Genomic DNA, 24,741 nt, shown 5'->3' with positions numbered 1-24,741 from the left:
GGCAGCAGCTGGTCTTTGGACTTGAACTGCAACATTGGCTTTTCCTGGTTCCACCCTTCAGAGTTTGGACTTACCGGCCTACACAATTACACGAGCCAATTCCTTACAATAGATCTGGTTCTCTCAGTGTACACATCCAGGGTTCTGTTTCTGTGGAGAACCCTGACTAATAGAGGTACCATATGTCTTCCTTCCACCCTGCCCACAACTTAGTACCGTGCCTTTATTGTACACTCCTCCAATTATGTAACGCGAGCCCTGCAGTTTCCCGCCAGCTCTGTATGCCTTCTGCAGGCCAGCACGACGGCTGCAAGCCTCCCTGGAGGCTGCCCAGGCACCCGCCTCTTGGAAGCTAGGCCCTGACGACCGCTGGGTGTTCCCTGCCTCTGTGGCATCCCCCGTCTATTGGGCCCTGTGAATTCAGAATTGTTTGTTGACTTAAAGCCAGAACAAGGTATTCCTATCCTTCCCACTTTCAGGGTAAGAGGTGTGAACCTCCAGTGTAGCAGATTCATTTCTCTCTGGTTTGTGGCCAAGTCAGAGCCATTTCCTAATGCCAAAAACAGAGACTGGACTTTTCTCTGTCTGTGGGAGATTTTACAACCCAGTCCTATTTCAAAGAGAAGACTGAGGCCAGGAGTGTCTTACCCAGAGTTGCCTGGTGAGTCAGTAGCCAGGAAACCAGGACCCCTTTGACAGTTTATGCTTTATGACCAGGTGCCCTTGTTCTCATTCATGGAGATTGACGACAATTTCTGCTCTTCTCCCAGTGACCTGCACAGTGATGCCAAGTCAGCCATTCTGCTCTGCCTCCTGGGGTCTGAACTGTGTTCTCCAGCAGGGATGGGGGATGCATGAAGCTGCACCCACTGCCTGGCCTAGAGAGAGCCACTGGACCCCACTGACCACCAGGGGACAAGATGGGGATCTCACTGTGCACTCAGGCCACAACACCTGTGACTTAGGGGAGGGATTTTGGTCCTCACAGTCAGTGAAGTGGGCACACAGGTGGGGAAACATGGGTCTGACACCTACTAGAGGCCACACAGCAGCATGTGGCTGGCGGGGCTGAGAGTTGCACCCAGGGCTGGGCACTATCAATTGCCTTTGACGGACATGGATTGGTCCCTAGAGGAAGCAGAGCCAGGGCAGCTGCAGCCCCAGCGGTCATAGCGCTGGGGTTGGGGAAACCTCGTGTGTGTCAGTGTGACTAGGAGGCGGTGAAGAATGCACTCCCTTCTGCATGCCCATAGGAGAAGCTCAAGGAGAGGCATACTTGGGAGGAGCCATGGGATGAAGCTGGAATGCTGGGGGTGGAGCCTGGAGAGTTTGGAGCCCTCATAAGACCTGACAGCCAGGAGAGGGCACATTTCAGGGACACCATGGAGGGTGGCTTCACTGGGGGTGATGAGTACCAGAAGCACTTCCTGCCCAGGGACTACTTGGCCACTTACTACAGCTTCGATGGCAGCCCCTCACCCGAGGCTGAGATACTGAAGTTTAACTTGGAATGTCTCCACAAGACCTTCGGGCCTGGTGAGCAGAGGGTGACCCTTCCCCTCGAGCCTCTCTCCAAGGAATCTGGATAGGGATGGGGATAAGGTGTCCTGGGGGCAGTCTGGTCTCCTCTAGGGGTTTTTGGGGGTGGGCTGAGGGAGCTGCTGGGGCCCTGCCCCTCTCTTTGGGCAGCTATTATACTGGAAGTTGGGTCTGTCTCCCCACGGCTCAGGAGCTGTGTGCCAGCTGAGGGATCAGGACCTATGGGAAGAGCACAGCCCCGTGCAGTTCCCACACTGCTCTCCATTAGCCCCTAGGTCTTTGGGGTGGAGCAGAAAAGGCTCTCCAGGTCATCATCAAGTTCAGTCCTAACCTTGCACAGCCAGGCCTCTGGGGCCCCCAGAAGGCCAAGGGCAAACAGCGGAGTTGTAGTGGGTCAGGATCGCCTATGCCCAGAGTGTGCAGCCCAGATGTGTCTGTGATGAGGACCTGGAAAAGCCCTGCCCTGGGACAAGGATTGCTAGGTGGGGTCTCAACCCTGTTGCAAACCTGACAGCAAGGCGCTCAGGCCCCAAGGACCTCAACTGAGCCATCTGTGCAATTGATAGCGACTTCTGCCTGTCTCCCAATGATCATTGCCCTCCCCACGGTGACCCCATGATTTGGTCATGTCTTCTAAACTCAAGCAGCCATGTCCTCACTTTGGGCACTTGACTGCGGAACAATAAGGGTGAGTCTCCTGGTGGTCTGGGGGGTAAGAGGGGGTTAAAAGACTGCTGAGCCTGGAGGAGCAGGCTGATGCGGGAGGCAGAAATCAGAGAATAGCTGGACTGGGTCTGACCAAGCTTGGAAGGCCAAGTGATGGCCCCACGCCAGGGCTCCAGACAGAACGTTGGAAGTCATGCTTCATTCCAGCTTCCAGGTGACTCTGGATTCACTCCTGGGGCCATCTTCCCAGATCATCTCCTCAGCCCCGGCTTCTATTCCTGCATGCTTACACCCCTCCCCACTCCAAGGAACAAGGAACCCATCCAGGAAGGGCCGGACTTCCAGGGGAGGCTCCCAGCTCCCAGTCAGCCTGAAACTTAAAGAGCCACTGCCCCCAGCATGTCCCCTCTGAACCCTCCAGCCCGAATCTTCCCCAGAGCAGGGCTTGGGCCTCTGTTCTCTGTCCCAGAAATATTATACTCTTGGCTTATGTTCTTGACGGAAAGATATTGGGCTAATTGTTTAACCTTTTTCAGACTCAGTTTTCTAATCTGTAAAATGAAAATAGTGATAGTAGTCAGTACACAGGGTAGTTCTGAGGTGCAAGTGGAAATTAATGCATATAAAGTATTTGGCACGAGGCTTGGCTTACAGGGAACCGCCAATCTGTGATAACCACCATGCTTGGTGCTGTTTGCCCCTTGGGTAAGACCAGGGTGTGTGTCCTCATCCCTGTGTCTGCCCTGGGTCTCGTTTCTCTTACCCGTCCATTACCAGTCTTTCCCTCCCACAGGAGGCCTTCAAGGGGATACGCTGATCGACATTGGCTCAGGCCCTACCATCTACCAAGTTCTTGCTGCCTGTGAGTCCTTCCGAGACATCACTCTCTCTGACTTTACTGACCGCAACCGGGAGGAGCTGGAAAAGTGGCTGAAGAAGGAGCCGGGGGCCTATGACTGGACCCCGGTGGTGAAATTTGCCTGTGAACTGGAAGGAAACAGGTAGCGGTGCAGAGGTTGTGGAGGGGGTTCCCAGTCAACCTTCTTTCTCAGAAGTCTCCCTGGCCTCTTGCTTGTCTCTGGCATTTTCAGGACAGTAGGACCTATAAGGTACAGGACCAGATGTCCTGTGGTGGGGACAGAGTAGATGGGGCCCCAAGTTTCAGGATTACAGCAGTTTTAGCGGCAAGTATCTGATCACAGGACTATGTTGAGGTGTGATATAATCAAGTATGAACACTGAAAACCAGATGATAGAACCTTTCCTTCCTTCTTCTCTTCCTTCCTTACCCTCATCTATATATCTACCTATCTATCTTCTATGTATCTAACTATCCATCCATCCATCCACCCACCGGTCCATCCATCCATCCATCCATCCATCCATCCATCCATCCATCCATCCATCCATCCCTATTCATGCATCCACCCACCCATCCATATCCATCCATCCATCCGCCCATCCATATTCATACATCCACCCACCCATCCATATCCATCCATCCATCCACCCATCCATATTCATGCATCCACCCACCCATCCATATCCATCCATCCATCCACCCATCCATCCATTCACCCATCCATTCATCCATCCAGCCAGCCATTCACTCATCCATTCATCCAGCCAGCCAGCCATTCACCCATCCATCCATCTATCCGTGTCTCTCCATGTTCATCCATCCACCCACCCATCCATCCATCTTTCCTTCTTCCCTCTATTGTCTGTACCTGTGTGACTATATAATGCATAATGACATGAACCCACCACCCAACCTGAGTACTCGGATATAATAAAGACTTCTGTGCTTCTCTGTGACTCCTTGCCCCTGCCTTTCCTAACCCAAGGTAATCACTAATATGAATTTTATGCTTATCATTCCCTTTTTCAAAACATTTTTTCTTGCATACTTATGTATATCTAAATAATCTATAATTTAGTTTTAGTCACCTTTGAGCTTTAGAGTAGAGTAATTTGCTCTGTGTCATTTGGGATTTGCTTTTCATCACTCAAAATTAATTTTTTAAGATAGCTGTATTCATACATTATCTGTAGTAAATTCATTAATTCATCCATCCATCCATCCAATAATGTGTGTTAGCTGCCCCATCTGTGCTTGGGGTGGCCTTGTCCCTCCTGGGGATTAAGGGAAGGGGGCTCACATGGAATCAGAGGGAGAAACGTTCCTATAATTTTTCTGGCCCATTCTCCCTAATCATTTTTCTTTGGGGTAAACTGAGGCTCAGATTGAATATAGGCCTGCTGTCAGGTCACACAGGGACTCAGGGATAGCAATCCTTTGGGGATCCAGAGATCATCTCCATCTGCTGGTCACAGTGGACTGAGAGTTCCCTTCAGAACCTTGAAGTGCCTCCCTGACTCCCTCTCTCTCTCTGCAGCGGCCGTTGGGAGGAGAAGGAGGAGAAGCTGCGGGCAGCAGTGAAGCGGGTGCTCAAGTGTGATGTCCACCTGGGCAACCCGCTGGCCCCTGCTGTGTTGCCCCCCGCCGACTGTGTGCTTACCCTGCTGGCCATGGAGTGTGCCTGCTGTAGCCTTGATGCCTACCGCACTGCACTGTGCAACCTTGCCTCACTGCTCAAGCCGTGTGGCCACCTGGTGACCACAGTCACGCTTCAGATCTCATCCTACATGGTGGGGAAGCGTGAATTTTCCTGTGTGGTCCTGGAGAAGGAGGAGGTGGAGCAGGCTGTCCTGGATGCTGGCTTTGACATTGAACAGCTCCTACAGAATCCCCAGAGCTACTCTGTCACCAATGCTGCCAGCTCTGGGGTCTGCTTCATTGTGGCTCGCAAGAAGCCTAGGCCCTGAGCCAGGAGGGCCAGCCAGAGGTCTGGTCAGGCTGTGAGGCTTTGGCCATCTGTATGCTAGAGAGGGGTGAGGAATGGATACTAACAGCCTCTGATTTCAATACTAACATTTCATCTTCTGAAACTCTGAGATTCTAACATCCTTGTTTTAGAATTCTAAGTTTCCAACATTCCTCATTCTAGGATCCTAGGAGTGGAATTTTCCATTTTCTAGTCTACTAAGCCTTACAGCTATCTTAGATGTGATCTGACTCCTGTGTGACTGTGGAGCACCCAGGGACATGGTTTCAGAGTCTACCTAATATGTTAAGAACAAGGAAACCTCTGGACAGTAGTATATTGGGGAATGTTTCATAACCAGCTCTGTAAAGGAAAAGCACTGATGTGTAGCAGTTACCAGTTTCTGTGGTGTAAATACTCCCACCATGGTGGATTTCAAGCCACCAGTGGTTTAATAACCAGTTCATAAATCTCCTAAACATTTTACAGTTGACTCTCATGAGCTGATTGGAGTCAGCTGGAACATACCACTGCCTCTAGACTAAGGTCAGCAGATTTGACAAATACAGACTGCCCCAGTTCACTGAATTTTAGATAAATGAAACAAATTTTTAAGGTTAAGTATGTCCCCAGAATTGCATGGAACATGCTTATCCTAAACAATGATTTGTTGTTCACCTGAAATTCAAATTTAGCTGGGAGTCCTGTATTTCATTTGGCAACCCTACTTCAGACCCAAGTGTAAGGTACATGGATGTGCTTTGGTCAAGGAATATGCCAAGGCAGATATCCATGCCTGCATGACTCAGCGGGTTTGGTGCACAGGCACACACCTCCACTTGTTATATAACCTGTTTGTGTAAGTTCATACTTGGTCTGAGCCACTGTTGTCTGTAAAAGGTAATTGTCCTGCTAATGCTGTACAGGGGCTCTTGGGGTTCGGCTCAGCTCAACATGACTTGACATGGTGGGCGCACTGGCGCCCAGAGAAAGAGAGAGAGCCAAAGCTGTCCATCTTGCAGATGGACAGGAAGGAGCTAGGACACAGTTCGGCTAGCTTATGCCCAGAGGGAGAAAGAGTTAAGCTGCTGACCCTGAAGGCAAGGGAGAGCAGGCTGCACAGCTGTGTGTGGGAGCCCTGGGCTCAAGCAGCCGAGACAGGGCCGACAGTGTGAGAGAGCTAGTGTGAGTAAGCTGTTGATGAGAGCTGTTGCTGAATAAAACCATATTCACCTGCCTATGGGCCCCGAGTGTTCTTTCTGTCCATGTACCCACTCCCCTCAGACTTCAGCATGGGCTGGACCTGGACCCCAGGACCTGACACCAAGTGAGAAGAGGAACAGCCCAGGGATCAAGGGTATTCCTCGTACATAAGGTGCTTTTGTGCAAATTAGGAAGAGGTGCTCCTGCAGATAGACACATTGCAGAAAGGAGTGTTCAGCTGATTAACTGAGAAAAGCTGTTCCATCTCCCTGTGGAAGGGCTGTGAGAACAAGGTGCCTCTTCTGGGCAGACCAATTAGAGAAAAGTGTCCCTTCCTTAAGGCTGATTGGGTCACACTACTGAGCACCTGTCAGCCTCCCTTTTTCCCTCAACCCCAATCTGTGCCTTTGTGTGGGTACACCCTGGGCACAGCAACCTTGGTAAGAGCCAGGAGACCTGGGATCTACTCTCAGCCCTGTCACTAATTGTTTCACTTCTCTGGGCCTCATATTCCTATCCATGAGATTTAATCTAATAATCTACAGGAACATCCTAAGAACAGCAGGAAGTCATTGATGTGAAAGTGCTTTTTCTTTTTTTTTTTTTTTTTTTTTTTTTGAGACAGAGTCTTGCTCTGTCGCCCAGGCTGGAGTGCAGTGGCACGATCTCGGCTCACTGCAAGCTCCACCTCCCAGGTTCAGGCCATTCTCCTGCCTCAGCCTCCCAAGTAGCTGGGACTACAGGTGCCCGCCACCACGCCTGGCTAATTTTTTGTAGTTTTAGTAGAGGCGGGGTTTCACCGTGTTAGCCAGGATGGTGAAAATGTTTTTTTAAAGGTGTAGTTTCACTCTTGTTGCCCAAGCTGGTGTGCAATGGTGCGATCTCAGCTCACTGCAAGCTCCACCTCCGGGTTCAAGCGATTCTCCTGCCTCAGCCTCTTGAGTAGCTGGGATTACAGGCATGTACCACCATGCTCAGCAAATTTTTGTGCTTTAAAAAGTAAAAGGTTTTGCACAAATTGACCCATTGATGTTATTCCCCGAGAGGGTCAGGACTGAGACAGTCTTTCAAAATTACCCAGTCTAATCTCCAGGTTTTTTGTTTGTTTGTTTGTTTTGAGACAGAGTCACACTCTGTTGCCCAGGTTGGAGTGCAGTGGTGCAATCTCAGCTCACTGCAACTTCAGCCTCCCATATTCAAGCGATTGTCTTGCTGTAGCCTCCCAAGTAGCTGGGACTACAGGCATGCACCAACACACTTGGCTAATTTTTTTATTTTTAGTACAGACAGGGTTTCACCATGTTGGTCAGGCTGGTCTTGAACCTCTGACCTCAAGTGATCCGTCCTCCTCAGCCTTCCAAAGTGCTGGGATTACAAGCATGAGCCACCAAGCCCAGCCAAATCTCCATTTTTTATAGTCAGGGACAAAGAGGTCCCAAGAGGGAAAGCGACTCGTCCAGAGACACACAGCAAGCTGGTGACAGAGCTGGAGTGAGAACTCAGGTGCTCTGACTCCTTGTTCACCCAGTGTACCCTCATTCCACCAAGTCTCCCCACCCGGCTTGGAAGGGCAGGGGGCCCTGCTTCCCTTTGGCTCTTCTTTAGCATAGACTAGTTTCTGTGATAACATCTCTGCCAGCATTCCTTCACTTCCCTTCTCATGCGTTACCCTAGAGAGCGTGTGGGCAGAACCTGTGATACGCTGTCAAGACTATGGGGGAAGGAGTCTTTAGAGAAGAAAACTCCGTTGTGACTAAAGGAAGGAACCTTCTGTTTGGGGCAGGGAGGCGGGCTTGCAAGTCATGACCATCCATCCACAGAACTGTTTCATCATGCAGCACTGAAATGCTGTACCTGTTAGACAGTAACTCCTGGTCTCCCTTCCCCTCACCCCCAGCAACTGCCATTCTACTTTGTCTTTATGAATGTGACTACCCTAAGTACCTCATATAAGTGGAATCATACAGTATTTGTCCATTTGTGACTGGCTTATTTCACTTAGCGTAATGTCTTCAGGTTTATCCATGTTGCACTGTGTCAGGATTTCCTTCCTTTTCAAGGTTTTGAGTAATATACCATCGTATGGATATGCCACATTTTGTTTATCCATTCATCCACTGATGGACACTTGGTTGTGTTCGTGTTTGGGCTATTGTGAATAATGCTGTTATGAAGCCAGCCACATGTAAAACATGTAAAACTCACTGAATTCTCCCAATAGCTCATGTGGACAGTATTATTTTGAAATTCCATTTTACACGTGAGGAAACTGAGACACAGACTTTCTCAAAGTAGCTATTAAGTAGAGAGCTGGGCTTATGAGCCCAAGCACTGACATTCCAGAGCCTGAGCTTAACCTGGACCCCACACTGTCATCTCACAGGGGTGCCAGAAGAACATCTAACTGGGCTTGGGAGAAGTCCAGGAAGCCTTCATGGAGGTGATCTGTGAGCTGAGACTTAAGAGTGAATAGTTGGCTGACGGCTGATGGAGAGAAGAAGGGCTAGCCATTCCCAGCAGAAGGAAAACCTGTGTGTTGTGGCTAATTACACAAAACCCCAATTCCATTTCTAAGTCATGGCCCCTGTGGTCCCAAAGTAACATGAATATGAAAACAGAAGACACAGGAGATTTATTATCTGTGTGGTACCCCCCACTTCCTACCTATCCCCCTCCACCACATCATAGGAATCAAGTATCAAGGCCACGCCAGACTTGGAGAGATGCCAGCAGAAGCATTTCATAGGCTCAAAAGGATATACATTTCCCGGTCTCTTCCTGACCTATTTCTAACTCCCTCATCCTTATGGGGGTGGAGCTGGAGTTTGAAGGGGCTGTGGGGGAGGTGGGGAAGAGAAGGATGAAACCCCCACAGCGCTTTTGCCCTCTGCCCGTAAGTTCAGCCTATCTTATCCTAATGCATTCTTGGCTCCTTGCTGAGAAATGCTGCTTATCTTGCGACTCCATTTAATCTCAAAAACCCTGCATTTATTCTTTTTCCTAGAACTCAGAAAAAACTCAAGCTCAGGGAACATGGTTGTTTACCAGAGGCATTTTAACTGCTTATCTAGAAAGGAAAGGAACAAAAGTTGGCCATTCTGGTCATCTCAGCTTTGGCAGCACAGAGGTCATGGAGAAGTTTTCGTAGGCAACTGCCTCTACTTATGAGAAAAGCTATGAAGACATACAGTTGTGTATAAGCACAGAAGTGAGACGGGTCCAGGCTCGTGTGGAGATCAAGGACTGCAAGACTTGAGCTCTGAGATCCTGCACACGTGGGCATGTTATATGTGCAATAAGTGTGTGGGGTGTCATGAATTGAGATCTTAATAAAAAGAACCAGAGGTGTAGAAACATGTCATCTTGAAACAAAAGAACGTCAGTGTTCCAGAGATTGTTAATTGTTCTCTCGTGCCCAGTATGCCCCTTAACTTCTTCATAGTAATAGATTTTTTTTTAGCTTGGCTCCATTTAGCTGGGCAAGGCTGCCTTAAACAAAGACTACATTTCCTAGTCCCCTTTGTAGCTTTGTGTGGCCAAATGAGTGAGTTCTGACCAAAGGGATTTGAGCAGAAGTGTCGTATCAGCTTCGGAAGCCTTCCTTAAGATGTGGTAAACCTGGACTCTGGATTCTTCATCATTTACCCTGTCCTGTGATCTGCAATGTGGCTGCTGGCATCTTGGTCTAGGAGGTCAAGGCCACACATGGCAGAGAGACAAGACAGAGGGAAACTGGAAACCTAACAACGTGAAGCACTCAGAAGCCCTGGATTTTTATGTGAGAGACAAATAGACTTTCATCTTGTTTAAGTCACTGATATTGTTGTTACCCTTATTATTAGTATGGCAGAAATGCCAGAGAAGTGGTGTTGTATCTCTTTCAGTGCATAAGGAGGTGTATAGTCCTGTGGCTGGGGACTATAACTTTGATCACTTGGTTAATGGGTTGGCCAACTTCTCATCATAAAGTGAACATTTTCCCCTTTGTAATTCAGCAGTATCTTATGGAGAGATTCTTTGAGACTACACAAATATCCTGTATCCACCAGTTTTAGCATCCATTGATGATTATTGTCTGAATGAATTATTATCATTATCCTGGTTGCCAAATGATGATTGGCAAACTCCATCATCCTTTCTACATTTACAAGTCTGGCATTCAAGTGTAAGGAGAGGCTTTTCCTTCTCCTTTATTTATATATATAAATATGGACTCATGGATTCTTATTTTATTCAGTTGATTATAATCTATGACTATCATTACTTACTCTGATGTACAGATTTAGCCAGTAGGAGCCTTTTTAAGCCAGGTGGTTTGTTCTTCTGACATGATTCCCTCATGTTTTTGAGTACTTCCTTACTAAGTTACTCTTATTGTGAGTTTTTCTGTCACTCTGAATGGAAGTGGATACTAACCAGTATAATCAGGTGTAAGAGTAAAAGAAATGGATGAGGGCTCTAGGGCTTCCTCCTTCAGCTCTGGACCTAGAGACCCAGCACCTGACATGCCAGGGGCAGGAAGGGGTTCACAAAGCAGCCACCCTTCAGCCAGAGTTGAGCTGGGAAGGCGCTGGTTGCTGCTTGTTCCAAATAGCCTTGTTTTTGTGAAGGACTCAAGCCAGGAAACCTGGGATAGTCACAGAGAAGAAGCCCTGTGACTAACTTCAAGCCCTGCCTTAAAGCTGAGGATACATCATGGTCTCTGCATAGAGACTGAAGTAGAAGGGAAAAATCCCTACAACCATCAGCCCAGGTGCATGGAGTTCAAATATTCAGGTAGCCAACCTAGAGGAAGGTGCTCCAATTGAACCATCAGAGCAAGGGAGCCAGGTTTGTACAGAGCTGTAGAGTAAGAAGTCAGAGAACCAGGGGAGAGGGAGAGCAAGAGGCAGAAGATTAAAAATTGTGAGCAGCAGGAGGCATCTCCAGGGCACATATAGAAAATCATATTTGTACAGCCTGGGGTAAATGGAGAAGACTGCTCATGGTAGTAATGGCCTGTGGTCTCTGGCCAGATAGGCTCCATTTAGCTGTCCCGAGGCCTGAGGAGATTGTGACTCCAGCATCCCTATAATCAATTTGTGACACATCAGTGTGGACAATCCCTGTGGGAATATCTGGTCTAGCAAACCCTGGAGAAAGAGACCACTGCCCCACAATTGATTGAGCTTTCACTCATTCTTAGAGGTTTATAGTATTTAGGTTGAAAAGATAAGCTGCTTTAACAAAAGACTCCCTCATCCCTACTTCCAGAAATAGACAAAAAAGTAAAAAAAAAAAAAAAAACATTAAGCTCAAACCAGATGAAAGTGTATTTCTCTCACCTGTAACCATCTGAAGTCCATGTCACCATGTGACTCTGCTCCATGCAGTCATTCAGGGAACCAGGCTCCTTCCATCTTATTTTTGCCATCCCCCAGGATAGCACACTTAAACTTGAGTAAGCATCAGAAGTACCTGGAAGTCTTATAAACACAGATTGCTGGGCCCCACCCTCAGAGTTTCTGATTCAGTACATTTGATGTAGGGACTGAGAATTTGTATTTCTAGTTTTCAAGTGGTGCTGATGCTGGTGTCTGGGGGCAACTACACTTTTGAGAATCACTGTGCTTAGGTGCTGCTTTTGTCTTTAGGGTCACAGCACATGCTCATTGTTGCAGCTGGTGCTCTGGCTTACAGGAGAGAAAAGAGGATGAAAGAGATAGGGTCTGGTTTTAAGGTGCCGGCCCTCTTAATCTGCTGCTGACAAACTTAGTTCCATGGCTGCCTCTGACTTCAAGAAAGCCTGGGAAATACTATGTGGCTTGGAAGTCATTTGCCCAGCTCCAAACATATAACCATGCATGAAGGAAAGAATGGATTCTGTTGGGCAACTAGCAGACTTCACCACTTTGGGAGCAGTTTCAATTCATTTACTCAGACTAGAATTTTTATGCAGAATCCTACTTTGGAGGAGACTATGTTATGATTTCCAAAGAATGTCTACACCGTTTCAACAGGAATTTTTCACAGGGAGGCACTGACAGCTATGTCTGAAGGTTCGGGGTCTGTACTTGCTGGTGAAAACATTAGAATGTGAAGCAACTGCCAAAAGTCTCAGCTTGGCTCCAGAGAAGGCACCTTTATATCTGGACAGCATCCAAGGAGCTTTGATCAAGAATTTCCCAGGGCCATTCCAGGGCAAGTGTGCAGCAAAGTAGGTTGGGTTTATATTATTTAGGGGTGTGTGTGTGTGTGACCTAACTGGTTCTTTTTCTCTGGGGACAGCCTTCTTCCTCCCTTAATTTATTTTAAGGAATTGGCTCACATGATTGTGGGGGACTGGCAAGTTTGAAACCTGCAAGGCAGGCTGTCAGGTTGGAGACCAGGGAAAAGTTGATATTGCGGCTTGAATCCAAAGGCAGGCTGGAGACAGAACACTCTCTTCCTTGGGGAACCTTAATCTTTTGCTTTTAAGGCAATCAACTTATTGGATGAGGCCTACCCACACTATGAAGGAGAAGCTGCTTTACTCCAACTCTACACACAGCAACATTTAGGCTGGCATTTGACCAAAGAGCAGGGTATCATGACCTAGCCAAGTTGACACATGAAATTAACTATCATATTGGTGGAGAATTATATATTCTTCTTGATTAAAATGGATGTTTTCTCAAAACCCCATGGGATACCTCTGCTATCATCTTTCCTTGCCCCATTCAGTCCCCGTGCACAGACCTGCACAAATGGCTGAGCCTCATCATTCCTAACAGCGAGGAGGTCTTGGATGTGCCAGGCCTAGTGAAAGACCAACAGCTTCACTGTTGGGGGTGGGAGGTGGCTGTCCCATCTTCTCCTATTGGAGCCTGGCTGGGGCCTGGGTCCCCCCTCCATCTCCAGTCTCATGTTGGTGACCATGTGGATACAGCCTGGCAGCAGAGATTGGGAGGTGGTGGATAAGACAGAGCTATGGGGGGAGAGTGCGAATAAGCTGTTCCTTCATATTGCCAAGGACAGTGGCCTGGGCTGGACCCCCTGTCCTGATCTTTGGGGATGGTGGCCAGACAGCTGGGAAGGTCTGAGAGTCACATCATTAGAAGGAGTTTCACAATGTTCTTCCAACCCCGCTAGTCAGACACGTTGCATTTGGTCAGATCCCTGTTCCCAGCCCCCAACCCTGATAGCCAGTCCCTGGGAGGATATGGTTATGAGGACAAGCGTGTGTGCTTCTATTCTCTGGAACCCCCTGATCCAAGCCCTCCAGATACTCCAGGAGCCCTCGGTTGGAGGAGGGGATTCATTCGGTCAGTTACCTCCCTGGAGCATCCTGGAGGAGGCAACACTTGATTCTCACAGTCTTGTAAAACATCTGGCCCCCATGTAGCAGGCCTCACCTTCCTGCTCTAAGTCCCACAACACAACAGATGCATCCTGCTGCCAGAACCAAACAGGGCACCAGACAGAATTCAGGGGGTCCAGAAATTCCTGTAGGTAGACTCACACAAATGCAGGAGCTCGTCGACTCAGAGATACACACAGCCACAGCTATATGATGATGGGTATGATTACACACACACACATACACACACACACCCCTTTCTCCTCTGTGTGACAGCTGCATTATGAGCCAAGGCCTCTAAATTGTCCCTCCAATGTAAAGTCCATTGAATTTTTCTCCCTCCCTTTCTTCTCTATCTCAGGGACATGGAGTTAATTAATAACACAACTCTTGTCAATTCATGACATCCTGCCATCACTGGTCCTTGAGAGGCCACGAATCAATAGAAATAATATAAAAGATGCTTAAGAAACAAATACACTCATGACACCCAGAGCACTGACGAGTACTTATCATTACCTGCGTCGTTCTCATTTGCCATGTCCTTGACCTTCCCCTTCCCAGGTAACTGCTGACCTGAATCACAGCTTCATTTCCTTGCTTTTATTTTTACAAAGCTTTACCAAAGCTCTATTTTCTTACAAGAAATTATGACTTCTTGGTTTAAGTTGTTTTTAAGCTTATACAAAGATTTTACGCTATCCGTCATCTTTTGGGAGTTAACCTTTGCACTCATATTCCCATCGTTAAGATTCCATGTGTAGTCCATTGCACTGTTGAGAAGGTGAATGAAATGACTGTCCATCACTAATGAGGTGCATGCTTATCTTGGCTAAATCTGGCTTTAGGTCAATGGGTAACACGGAGAAATTATTACTTTCTGGATGTTTTATATAGTTCTTGCTTATTTAGCAGGCTTCGTGGGTTTATCCCTGTTTTATGAAACCTGGAAAAGCATTTTCTTTTCTTTTTTAGTGATTGTAGATATTTACAATGATTGGGTTCTTATTTTGATGGCATTGCTGTTTTTATCTCTAGCACGTTTCTTTACAAGAAGACCTCAATTACCATTCATGTTCAGGCAGAAATGCAGGCCTCCCTTAGGCTTGTGAGAATGTTCCAGCTCACAGGAACATGACGTAGAAAAATGAGGATTCCTTGCGGAGGATTGGTGGAAAATAATGGGGCACATGATGTGATCTGGTCTTTCCCAGATGTCTGGCAGTATACCCTCTGCCCTTCCACGATGACCAGATTGCCCCTTTTACTTGCCACCTTAAGATTGTGTTAAGGTTTATTCCCAGGAGCCAGCTATGTGCCTGGAAAAAGAATGCATTCCTGCACTTCTCTTCCCTAACCTTTCATTCCAATGTAAAAAAAGAGTTTCAGGGCCAGGAAAGTGACACACACACACACACACACACACACACTTAACCATGTCTAGCCTAAGTTTTACCTGGACTACTGATTGGTGCAGTTGCCTCCCAGCTAGTCTCCCTGCTTCCACACAGTAAGTTCTCATTTAGCATCATCCATAGATTTTTGGAAATTGCAGCTTTCAGCAAAATGGTATATAACAAAACCAGTGTTAACATAGGCTAATTGCTATAGACAAGAGTTGAGTTCCTGGCATATTTCTGGTCCCAAAAATATCACCAAACTTCTAAATAAAGAGCAAGATGTTTCAAATATTAAACATTGAAATAAATGTGAGCTACACATCCAATTAAGAAAAATTCACTTAGAAAAGTAAGATAATTACTTACCCGTGTATTCCAGTTCAGGATCAAGAGTGGTCAGGGCACAAGGCCTGCCTTGGACAGGACAACATTCCATCACAGGCAGCACTCACACCCACACCCACATCCACAGTCACTTACACTGGGACCATGTAGACACACACATTCACCCAACGTGCACAGCTTTGGGATGATGGAAGAAACCCATGCAGACACGGGGAGGACGTGCAAACTCCACACAGACAGTAGCCCCAGCTGGGAACTGAATTTTTTTTTTTCTTTTCAACGTCATAATGAAACAATGTTGAAGGAAGCAACGTTTTTTAAGGATCCGTTGTACTTGCTCCTAATCTACAATCTATTCTCAAAACAAAAGCCGAAGAGATCCTGTCAAAACCTTCTCTCCTCTGCCCAAACTTCTCCAAAAGATTCCCCATTCAGACGAAAAGTCAAGCCCTTCTGATGGCCCTACACCACCAAGCCCCTCTTTCTGTCTTCTCTCCGCTCCCTCTGGCCTCCAAATTTCACAAGCACTCGGGCTCGTCACCCTTGCAGGGCCTCTGCATTTGCTGTTTCTTCTGCTTGAAGTGCTCTCCCTCCAAGTCTCTGCAGAGCTCACATCCTCTCTTCCTTGCTGAAGTTCTACCATCTCAGTGATCTTATCCAGTCAGCTTTTAAAAATTGTAATTTCTGCTCTCCATAAAAAGTCCTCCTATACTCCTTCCATGGTTTTTTTCTCTTTACATCTATGATTTTTGGGGGCCAGCTGCAGTGACTCGCTCCTGTAATCTCAGCACTTGGGAAAGCTGCATATCCTCAAGTCATCCTCCAGACAGGAGGACAGCTTAAGGCCAGGAGTTGAAGACCAGCCTGGGAAACATAGTGAGATCCTATCTCTATAAACAAACAAACAAACAAACCAAGTATGGTGGTGCATGCCAGTAGTCCTAGCTCCTTGGGAGGTTGAGGTGGGAGGATCATTTGAGCTCAAAAATTTCAGCTTACAGTGAGCTATGATTGTGCCACTGAACCCCGCTTAGGTGACAGAATGAGACGCTGCCTCTAAAATAAATAAATAAATAAATAAATAAATAAATACATAAAATAAATCTATGATACCCTTTAAACCATCTGTGGTGCTCTGTATGTGCTTTCTATGCATTTACAAATTTTTTTTCTGTGCATCTCCCCATTTCCATCTTTCCCCATTCTCTCTCTAAGAAGGCATATATTTTACAGTGTTAAATCTGCAGCACCCATACACTTGGCACGTGGTAAGGACTCAACAAATATTTTTAAAGGAGTAAATGAATGAAGGAATGAATGATGTTTTCTCTTTTCACCCTCATCTACCTCCACAGGTGGAAATCTCTCTTTCTTCTGACCTACTATATAACACCTACTATCTGTGATACACAACAGTGGTCCTCAACATTTTTGGCACCAGGGACCAGTTTCGTGGAAGACAGTTTTTCCATGGGAAGTAGGGGATGGTTTTGGGATGAAACTGTTCCACCTCAGATCATCAGGCATTAGATTCTTATAAGGAGTGTGCAACCTAGGTCCCTTGTATGTGAAGTTCACAATAGGGTTCGTGATTCTATGAGAAGCTAATGCTGTGGCTGATTGGACAGGAGATGGAGCTCAGGTGGTAATGCTCCTTTGCGGCTACTCACCTTCTGCTGTGTGACCTGGTTCCTAACAGGCCACAGACCCATACTGGTCCACAGCCCAGGGGATTGGGGACCCCTAATACACAATCTCTTATGGAGCATAAATCTGTCTCATGTTATTCTTTTATTGTTACACATCATCTATCAGTGTGTCTTCACACCTGGAACATGAGGGTCCCTGGACCAAGCATCACACTGTCTCCTGCAACTCCACCCTTCTCTCTCTTATGTAAGAGCATATGGCTCTTTCTCACATAGCACATCGTGTTCAAAGGAGGCATCTCAAAGAACCATCGCGGGTTGAGAGGGGAAAGTGTCTGGAGATTATGCTGCAATCTGCCACATTAAAGCCACATGCTATGGAGACTGTATAGGGTGAGACAGTTGCTTCCCAAGTGTGGTACATGTGCCAGTAGTGGTCGTAAGGTGATTTAGGTGAATGCATACCTTTCTGGTTTTGTGTTTGTTTTAATGTGTATTAGAGATTTAATAAGCATATAAAACCCAAGATCTTGTGGCTATTACTGCTTGGGAACACTTTCCTTTTAAAATAAATTGTAAAACGTGTAAGTGGATTTAAAGAAAATAATACGTAAATAACAGTATAGGGGTTAAGGGCTGAATTGTGTCCTTCAAAATTCCTGTGTTGGGCTGGGCGCAGTGGTTCACGCCTGTAATCTCAGCACTTTGGGAGGCCGAGGCGGGCAGATTGGCTGAGGTCAGGAATTCAAGACCAGCCTGTCCAACATGATGAAACCCCGTCTCTACTAAAAGTAAAAAAATTAGCTGGGCACAGTGGCAGGCGCCTGTAATCCCAGCTACTCGGGAGTCTGAGGGAAGAGAATGGCTTGAACCCGAGAGGTGGAGGTTCGCTTGGCAGTGAGCTGAGATTGCACCACTGCATTTCAGCCTGGGCGCCTAAGTGGGACTCTGTCTCCAAAAAAAAAAAAAAATTCCTGTGTTGAAGTCCTAAATCCTGGTACCCCAGAATGTGACTGTGTTGGATAGGGTCTTTAAAGAGGTAATGAAGTGGAAACGTGGTCATTAGGGTGGGCCCTATTCCAATACAATTGATGTCCTTATAAGAAGAGATTAGCACACAGGCACACACAGATGGCTAGCCACGTGAAGGCACTCAGAGAAGGTGGCCATCTATAACAGAAGCCAGGGAGAGAGGCCTCAGAAGAAACTATCTAGCTGACACCTTGATCTCGGTCTGTAGCCTTCAGAACTGGGAAACAATAAATGTGTTGTTTAAGCCACCTGGTCTGTGGTAGTTTGTATGGCAGCGCGAGCGAAGGAATACAATAGGTAACATGCAGAAGTGGCAAAGATTGTGAAGGTGGAACCCAGGTGACTAAGTTTGGGGAAAATGTACTGGGCTTGGTTGGAAACCCAACTTTTCCAGTACCCAGCCGTGTGGGCCTCAGCAAAATCTTAGCCTTTCTGAATCTCGTGTCTCGTGTTAAAGAATGGGGCCAACAGTAACCACCTAGCCAGGAAGTTGTAAGGATTAAAAGTGCAATCGCGAGTTAAGAGCTTGGTGATCAATAAATGGCAGTCTCATTACGGGAAAGCAGGCACCAAGGGGGAGAGGAACATGTCCTTTAATTTCGGTCCCCAAGAAGCAGAATCCTGGGCTTTCTTGCCCCCATGGTCCAGGCCCGCCAGGTCAGTAGCGTTGGTGGCCCCAGAGGGGGCGGTGATGCTGAAGGTGGACCTGAGGGGGTCACTTTCCTGTGAGTTTAGTCCTCCAGAAACAAGGAGGCAGGCATTCTTCCCATTTTATGTCTAGGAAAACGGTACCTCGGAGCGGAGCGGTAATTCGTCCTAGGCCTCTCAGACGACCAGGGCCAGGGTCAGAGTGAGGCCCCGAGCCCGGAGCCCGTGGGCGGTGCCCTGGGCGACACTGGGGCGTTCTGGCTGCGGCCTCCCACTCTGAGACACGAGTTTGCAGGACGCTCCACCCCTTCCCTCCCGCCCCAGCCAGCAGTCCCCAGGGAAGGGGAGGAGTTCTCGCAGCGCCGACGCCGCCGTCGCCACGGCAACGCGGCCATACTGCGCCCGACCGACCCAGCTGCCGGGTGCTGCGGCCCCGGCGTGGGCCTAGTGGGCAGAGCCACAGCCAGAGCCAGTGCCATGGACACCCTCTTCGTGGAGGAGGTGGCCGCCTCCTTGGTCAGAGAGTTTCTCAGCAGAAAGGTAACGGCTCGCCCCCTCCAAAACCCGGGAAGTGGCTCTAATTTGGGGGGATCATCGGGGTCTCCCCTGAAGGCTTTGCACCTTCTGGGATGGCGCCCGTTCCCTGCCTTCTGTCTGCTCCAAAGATGCCCCAGAAGAGCGCCGCTTTCCCGGGACAGGGGAAACTACATTTCCCACAAGGCGTTTCTGCCGTCGTCAGCGGGCGCTTCCGCAAGGCAGGGTTTGAGCCGGTCCGCTGCCCTCCGGGGGAATCCGCGCTCCGGGGAGGCGGCAGCTGGGAAGGGGGATCGGGGACCGAGCCAAGCAATCCTAGCGCGGGCTCACAGCGGGCTGCCGGCCTCCGTGCGCGACTCACGCAAGTCAGGGTCCCCACTCGGAAAGAACTTCTCCTCAGAGGGAACCCCAAAGGCCCAGAAAATTTCTTGACGGTCAAGCCCTTAGTCATTTTAGTCAACAGTGGGAATTCCAGTGGTTGCTTTAATTTTTGTAAGTTTTCCTATTGTCTTGTCCCAGGAGAGTTTCTGCAGCGCTCACAAGCTTGGAAGGTCCTTAGCTGTCATCCGGCCTCAGGGTGGAGATGGGGACCTCCGTGGGGAAGGAGCTTGCCGGGGGGTCTTAGGCGTGGTAGTGGAGGGGGACATACATCAGTTCTTTCAACACGTGGTGACTGAGGGCTGCAGTCTGTGTGTTTTGTCTACCCTTGCAATGTCGTACTGGGCTGGGGCGATGGACACTTGTCTGGTATGAAAACTCATACAGGTAATTTTTTGAATGGAGGAAAGGGGAAGGACTTTGAAGTCAGATGGAGAGGGTTCAAATATTTGCTACTAGTTTGCAGTGTGAACCTGAGTACTTTACTCAAGGCCTCACTTTCGTTATCTGTAAAACACGAAAATAAGACCTACCTTTTGCAGATTTAGAATGAGGATTAATAATAACATATGGGCAGCTCCCAAGCATTGGATCTGACATATAGATGCCATGTGCACGTAGGTGTTCAACTTTATACCTCCTCCCACCCTCACTGCCTCTGACACCAGACAGGTGTCTCTGAACTGCACCTGTTTGGAAAGTGTCTTTGTGTGTTTTTTATGATTTATTTTTATTTGAAAAAATTTTAAATGCATTTGGCTTTGTCGCATCTGCCCTGTTTTTATGGCTAATTGACCCGCCATCACCAAGTCCTGGCTGCATGCTGGATATCAGTTGACACACCCTGGGAAGCTGACTGTTACCATCATTTCTTTTAAGTCTAGTTCACTGAACAAAACTCTTAAGAGAGGGCTTCCTCATGTTCTTTCTTGAGTACAAATGAAGTCCAGTGTCCTCACTGACATCCAAGCCTGCCCTATAGCTTGACCCCAGCTTACCATCTCAATCTCATTTCCAGCCTCTCCCGCATCCCTCCCTCCAACCCCCCACTTGACATGGCCAAGTTCCCCTCGTCACCTCTCCCTCCCGTGTTTTATCTGGGCACACTAAGATCGTAAGAGTAGAGAGGAGTTGCCCACAGTTACTCAGAAGGTCATGGTGAGCTGGGGCTGCAGCCCAGGTATACTGCTTTCTCATTGCCTTCTGCTCCAGGGCAGAGACAGCGTGTTCCCCACAGGGTTTTGTGCAGGCAGTCATTGCACCCAGCAGTCGTAAGCAAGAGAGCTGCCACCTTGATGCCCGGTACCGGGAAGGTGATGGTTTGTTGTCTCAGAGTCTCATAACAGTCCTGAAAGATAGGTATAAGGATTCCCTTTCACATACAATTATCGTGAGACCAGGAGGCCAAGAAACTTGCCCAGGGTGAGCAGGTCAGACCATGTAATTCCCCTGCTCAAACCCCTCTACTGGCTTCCCATCATAATTATACTTCAAGTCTCTCCATGACTTGACTCTGGCTACACTCAGACCTCATCTTCCATGACTGCTTGCTCCGCCCTCTACCCTCCAGCCACTTTGGCCTACTTGAAGTCACCAAGTGTGGTCTGCCCTCAGGGAGAGTCATGATAGTTTCGTAGAGATGGCAGAGTCCACTGAGGTGACTCTTCTGCTGCCCCAGCCTCTTGGGTCTGTGGCTCCACTCCTGCAGTGACTGTGCCATCCTCCCTCTGCCACCCTGCCCCATGGTCATGAGCTGGGCTTGTTGTTACCAGTACTGCGCCCTTTCTGTAATCTCAATTCCAAGCTTCCCACCTGTCAAAATTTCTAGCTTGTCCCCCTTTGTAGCCCCACATAAACTCTTCTCCAGCCTCACCACGTCTATATTGCATTGTTCCTGCCAACTGTTCACAGTCCCTCGGGCCTACCGTTACCCGCCTACTTCTCACCCACCCATCGTTATAATTGCACTCTCCATAACAGGCGCAGCTCTTTTGCCCTTCTCTCCCTTCATCATTCTCTTCTGGCAGTAAAATTCCACTCGCCCTGCTCCACACTTAGAGCTGAATGGGATTGGAGAGAAACACACCACCATGTTGATGGTGTCACTCTAAATCCATGACCGCTCACCCTTGTGGTACCTTATGGGTGTCTGCCCACCTGGTCGCAACTCTCCAGCCTGTTTACTCTCTCAAATCCTGGATGACCATTTCATACCTTCTTTCTCCTCAAACCCCAAAGCTCCTTCTCCATCTAATTTCGCTGAGAAAACAGAAGTCATGAGAGAAGTCCAACAGGCTCCCACTACCACACTTGCTCACCTTCCTGGGTCTGCACCATTCACTGTGCTCTCTCTGGTGTTCCTGTGGATGACTTCTCCACACCCCTGGTTAGGCCCGCCCCTCCACGTGTGCATGCCCCCTCTTGTGTGCTCAGGGGTGTCGCTGTCTCCTGCACCATGCATTTCCCTCCTCTACTAGGTTACTCCTATCAGCACATATACGTTGTGCTCCTGCAGAATCCCATCTTGACCCCCAAACCCCAGCTACTGGTTTATTATTTCTTCCCCTTTATATAGAAACCCCATAAAGGAGCTGTGTCTACTCATTTTAATTCTTTTCTCTGCTTTCTCAAACAAACCCATTCTAATCAGACTTTTGTCCCCACCATTCCATGGAAATAGCTCTTGTTAGGGCCATTATTAACCTGGAAATTTTAGTCCTTGCCCTTCTTGATCTAATGATTATGTTTGTCACAGTTGATTGTGTCCTTATGCTTGTCTTCTAGGAGACTGTCCTTCTTAACTTTCCTCCTACTCCTCTGGGTGCTCCCTTCAACGTGTTTGCTGGTGCCCCTCGTTTCCCTGTCCTGTGCACTCTGGTGGGCCCAAGGACTCAGTTTATGACTCTCTTCTCTTCTCCTGTCTACTCACTCTCAAGACATCTCAGCCAGTCTTGTGGATTCCCATACCATCTATATGCTGACAATTCCCAAGTCTATCTCTAGCTGAGACCTCTCCCTGAACTCTTTAATTCTTCCAACTGCCTATTCTACGTATCTGCTGGGATGGCTAACAAGCATCTCAACATGTCTCTGATAGTGTTTCTACTTACACTTCAGACATCAAACATGTGGGGGATTTTTCCTCCATACAAACTAAGTCTCCAACTCTTCAGACACCAACTGGGTATTGTACAATTCAATTCAGTCCTGACACTACCTATAGTTAGTGCAGACCCTGCAGGTTAAGGTCTCAGGCTCATGACTGCCCTCACTTCAGATGACAGTCAGAAGTCCCAAGTTGCCACCTGAACTTCTGACCAACCAGCTATAAATTGAGGGTTCCCACAACCCCCTCCACAGTTTTAATAATGTGGTAGAATGGCTCACAGAACTCGGAGAAACACTTTACTTACATTTACCAGTTTACTATAAAGGACACAATTCAGTAACAGCCAGATGGAAGAGATGCATAGGGCAAGGTATGGGTGGAGGGTCATGGAACTTCCATGCACTCTTCAGCACGCTGTCCTCCCAGCACTAACCTGGGAACTCCCTGAACCCCATTGTTCAGGAGATTTTATGTCGATTCTGTTATATAGGAATGTTCGATTAAATCATTGACCATTGGTGGTTAGCTCAATCTATAGCTCCTCTTCCCTCTCTGGGAGGTTGGGAAGTAGGGCTGAAAGTTCCAGACCTCTTATCAAGGTTTGCTCTTTCTGGTGACCAGCCCCTATCCTGAAGCCATCTAGGGGTCCCCAGCCACTAGTCATCACATTAGCATACAGATGACATTCTTATCACCCTGGAGATTCCAAGGGTTTTAGAATTTATGTGCCGGGAACTTGGGACAAAGAAAAAATATATATTTATCATAATGTCCAAAACTAAATTTCTGATTTCCTGTTCTTCCTACAACTGTGCCCATTGGAATAAATGGCATCTCTATCCTTCTAATTGCCTAGGCCAGAAACTTTGGAATTATTCTTGGGTTTTTCCTTTCTTGTGCACCTCATATCCAGTCCATCAGCAAATCTGTTGGCTTTGTCATCAGAGCACATACAGAATGTAGCCACTTCTTACCACTTCTGTTGCAAACACCTTGCTCCAAGCCACCCTTGTGTTTCATGTGAGTTGTGGATTGTTCAGTAGCCTCTTAAATGGTTTCTCCTTAATCTTCTGCCTCCTACAGTTTATTTTCAACCTAGCAGCCAAGTGATCTTTCAAAAATATGTCGGTTTGAAATAGTAGCCTTCTCATTTCACAAAAGCCCACAAGGCCTTTCCTTATGAGCCTCTGGGTGACTTCTGACTTCCTTACCTCCTCTCCCCTGCCGTGCAGCTCTAGATGCACTGGCCTTTTGCAACTGGCTCAGGGCCTTTGCACTTGCTATTCCTTGCCTAGAACACTTTTCTCCCAAGTGTCTGTGTGGCCTGCTCTTTTGATTCCTTCATCAATCAATGATGGCTTTCCTGACCACCTTTGATAAAGTAGCAGCCCATCCCCACACCCACCCTAGCTCTCTCTGTCTCCTTATACTATTTTGTATGTTTTTTCCCCATATCATACTATACGTGTTGTCTCTCCCCCTGTAGAGTGCAAGTTCCCTGAGGACTGGGACTTTCATCTGTTTACTGCTCTGCCTTTAGCAACTGGACTTACGGACTAGTGGTCTGTTCCCTTCGTTTCACAGATAGGGAACCTGGGACAGGAGTGAGCATGTGGATGATGCTGAACAAATAGCTGACCATCTAAAAGAGTGACTTTCGTCCTTATCTTCCCTCTCCCTGCTTTGTCTCCCTAGTAGTACATATTAGCAGCTGCCATACCATACATTTATGGTCTGCTTTCCCAACAGAACATCAGCTCCTATTCCTTCTGTCTCTTCTGCATCTAGACCAGAGCCTGGCATATGGGAGGTGCATGACAGGTGTTTGTTGGGCGAATGAAGTTTGAGTGGGCTGGATGGGACTTAGGAATGACTGACTCCCAAGGGCACCCTTGTCCTCTACCCCAATGGTATTTCTTTTCTTTTCTTTTCTCTTTTCGTTTCTTTTTTCTTTTCTTTCCTTTTTTTCCTTCTTTCTTTCTTTTTTTTTAGAGACAGGGTCTCACTCTTTCATCCAGGATGGAGTGCAGTGGTGTAATCATAGCTCACTGTGGCCTTGAAGTCCTGAGCTCAAGGATTCCTCCTGCCTCGG

At 47.8% G+C, this 24,741-nt stretch overlaps 2 protein-coding genes across 3 annotated transcripts in view; both read left to right on the top strand.

Annotated features, from left to right (window-relative positions):
- The first annotated feature begins 1,336 nt into the window (after nucleotides 1–1,336).
- On the top strand, nucleotides 1,337–5,366 carry INMT (indolethylamine N-methyltransferase). Of its 2 annotated transcripts, none has more exons than XM_011972201.1 (3): nucleotides 1,337–1,536; nucleotides 2,999–3,206; nucleotides 4,605–5,366. In XM_011972201.1, the coding sequence occupies exons 1-3, from the start codon at nucleotides 1,383–1,385 to the stop codon at nucleotides 5,032–5,034; spliced, it is 792 nt and encodes a 263-aa protein (XP_011827591.1). In that variant the 5' UTR covers nucleotides 1,337–1,382; the 3' UTR covers nucleotides 5,035–5,366. The 2 variants fall into 2 exon arrangements, with proteins under 2 accessions (XP_011827591.1, XP_011827592.1); XM_011972202.1 differs by having other exon boundaries at nucleotides 1,375–1,536; nucleotides 3,002–3,206; nucleotides 4,605–5,280.
- A 13,616-nt stretch (nucleotides 5,367–18,982) lies between these two features.
- FAM188B (family with sequence similarity 188, member B) overlaps nucleotides 18,983–24,741 on the top strand; it is a 139,312-nt gene continuing 133,553 nt past the window's right edge. The window contains exon 1 of the mRNA XM_011972200.1: nucleotides 18,983–19,168. Coding sequence (XP_011827590.1) covers nucleotides 19,106–19,168 — 63 coding nt within the window. The 5' untranslated portion in view covers nucleotides 18,983–19,105. The remainder of the gene's footprint in view (nucleotides 19,169–24,741) is intronic.

Source organism: Mandrillus leucophaeus, unplaced genomic scaffold (assembly GCF_000951045.1).
Source record: "Mandrillus leucophaeus isolate KB7577 unplaced genomic scaffold, Mleu.le_1.0 Scaffold128, whole genome shotgun sequence".
Classification (NCBI taxonomy): Eukaryota; Metazoa; Chordata; class Mammalia; order Primates; family Cercopithecidae; genus Mandrillus; species Mandrillus leucophaeus.
This window is presented reverse-complemented; position numbering and strand designations above follow the sequence as displayed.

Bases quoted from the DNA above. Each gene is read 5' to 3' on its own strand.
- INMT (XM_011972201.1), top strand. From the start codon at position 1,383: ATGGAGGGTGGCTTCACTGGGGGTGATGAGTACCAGAAGCACTTCCTG. The intron at 1,537-2,998 runs GTGAGCAGAGGG...TCCCTCCCACAG, and splicing joins CCACAAGACCTTCGGGCCTG to GAGGCCTTCAAGGGGATACG. The intron at 3,207-4,604 runs GTAGCGGTGCAG...CTCTCTCTGCAG, and splicing joins TGTGAACTGGAAGGAAACAG to CGGCCGTTGGGAGGAGAAGG.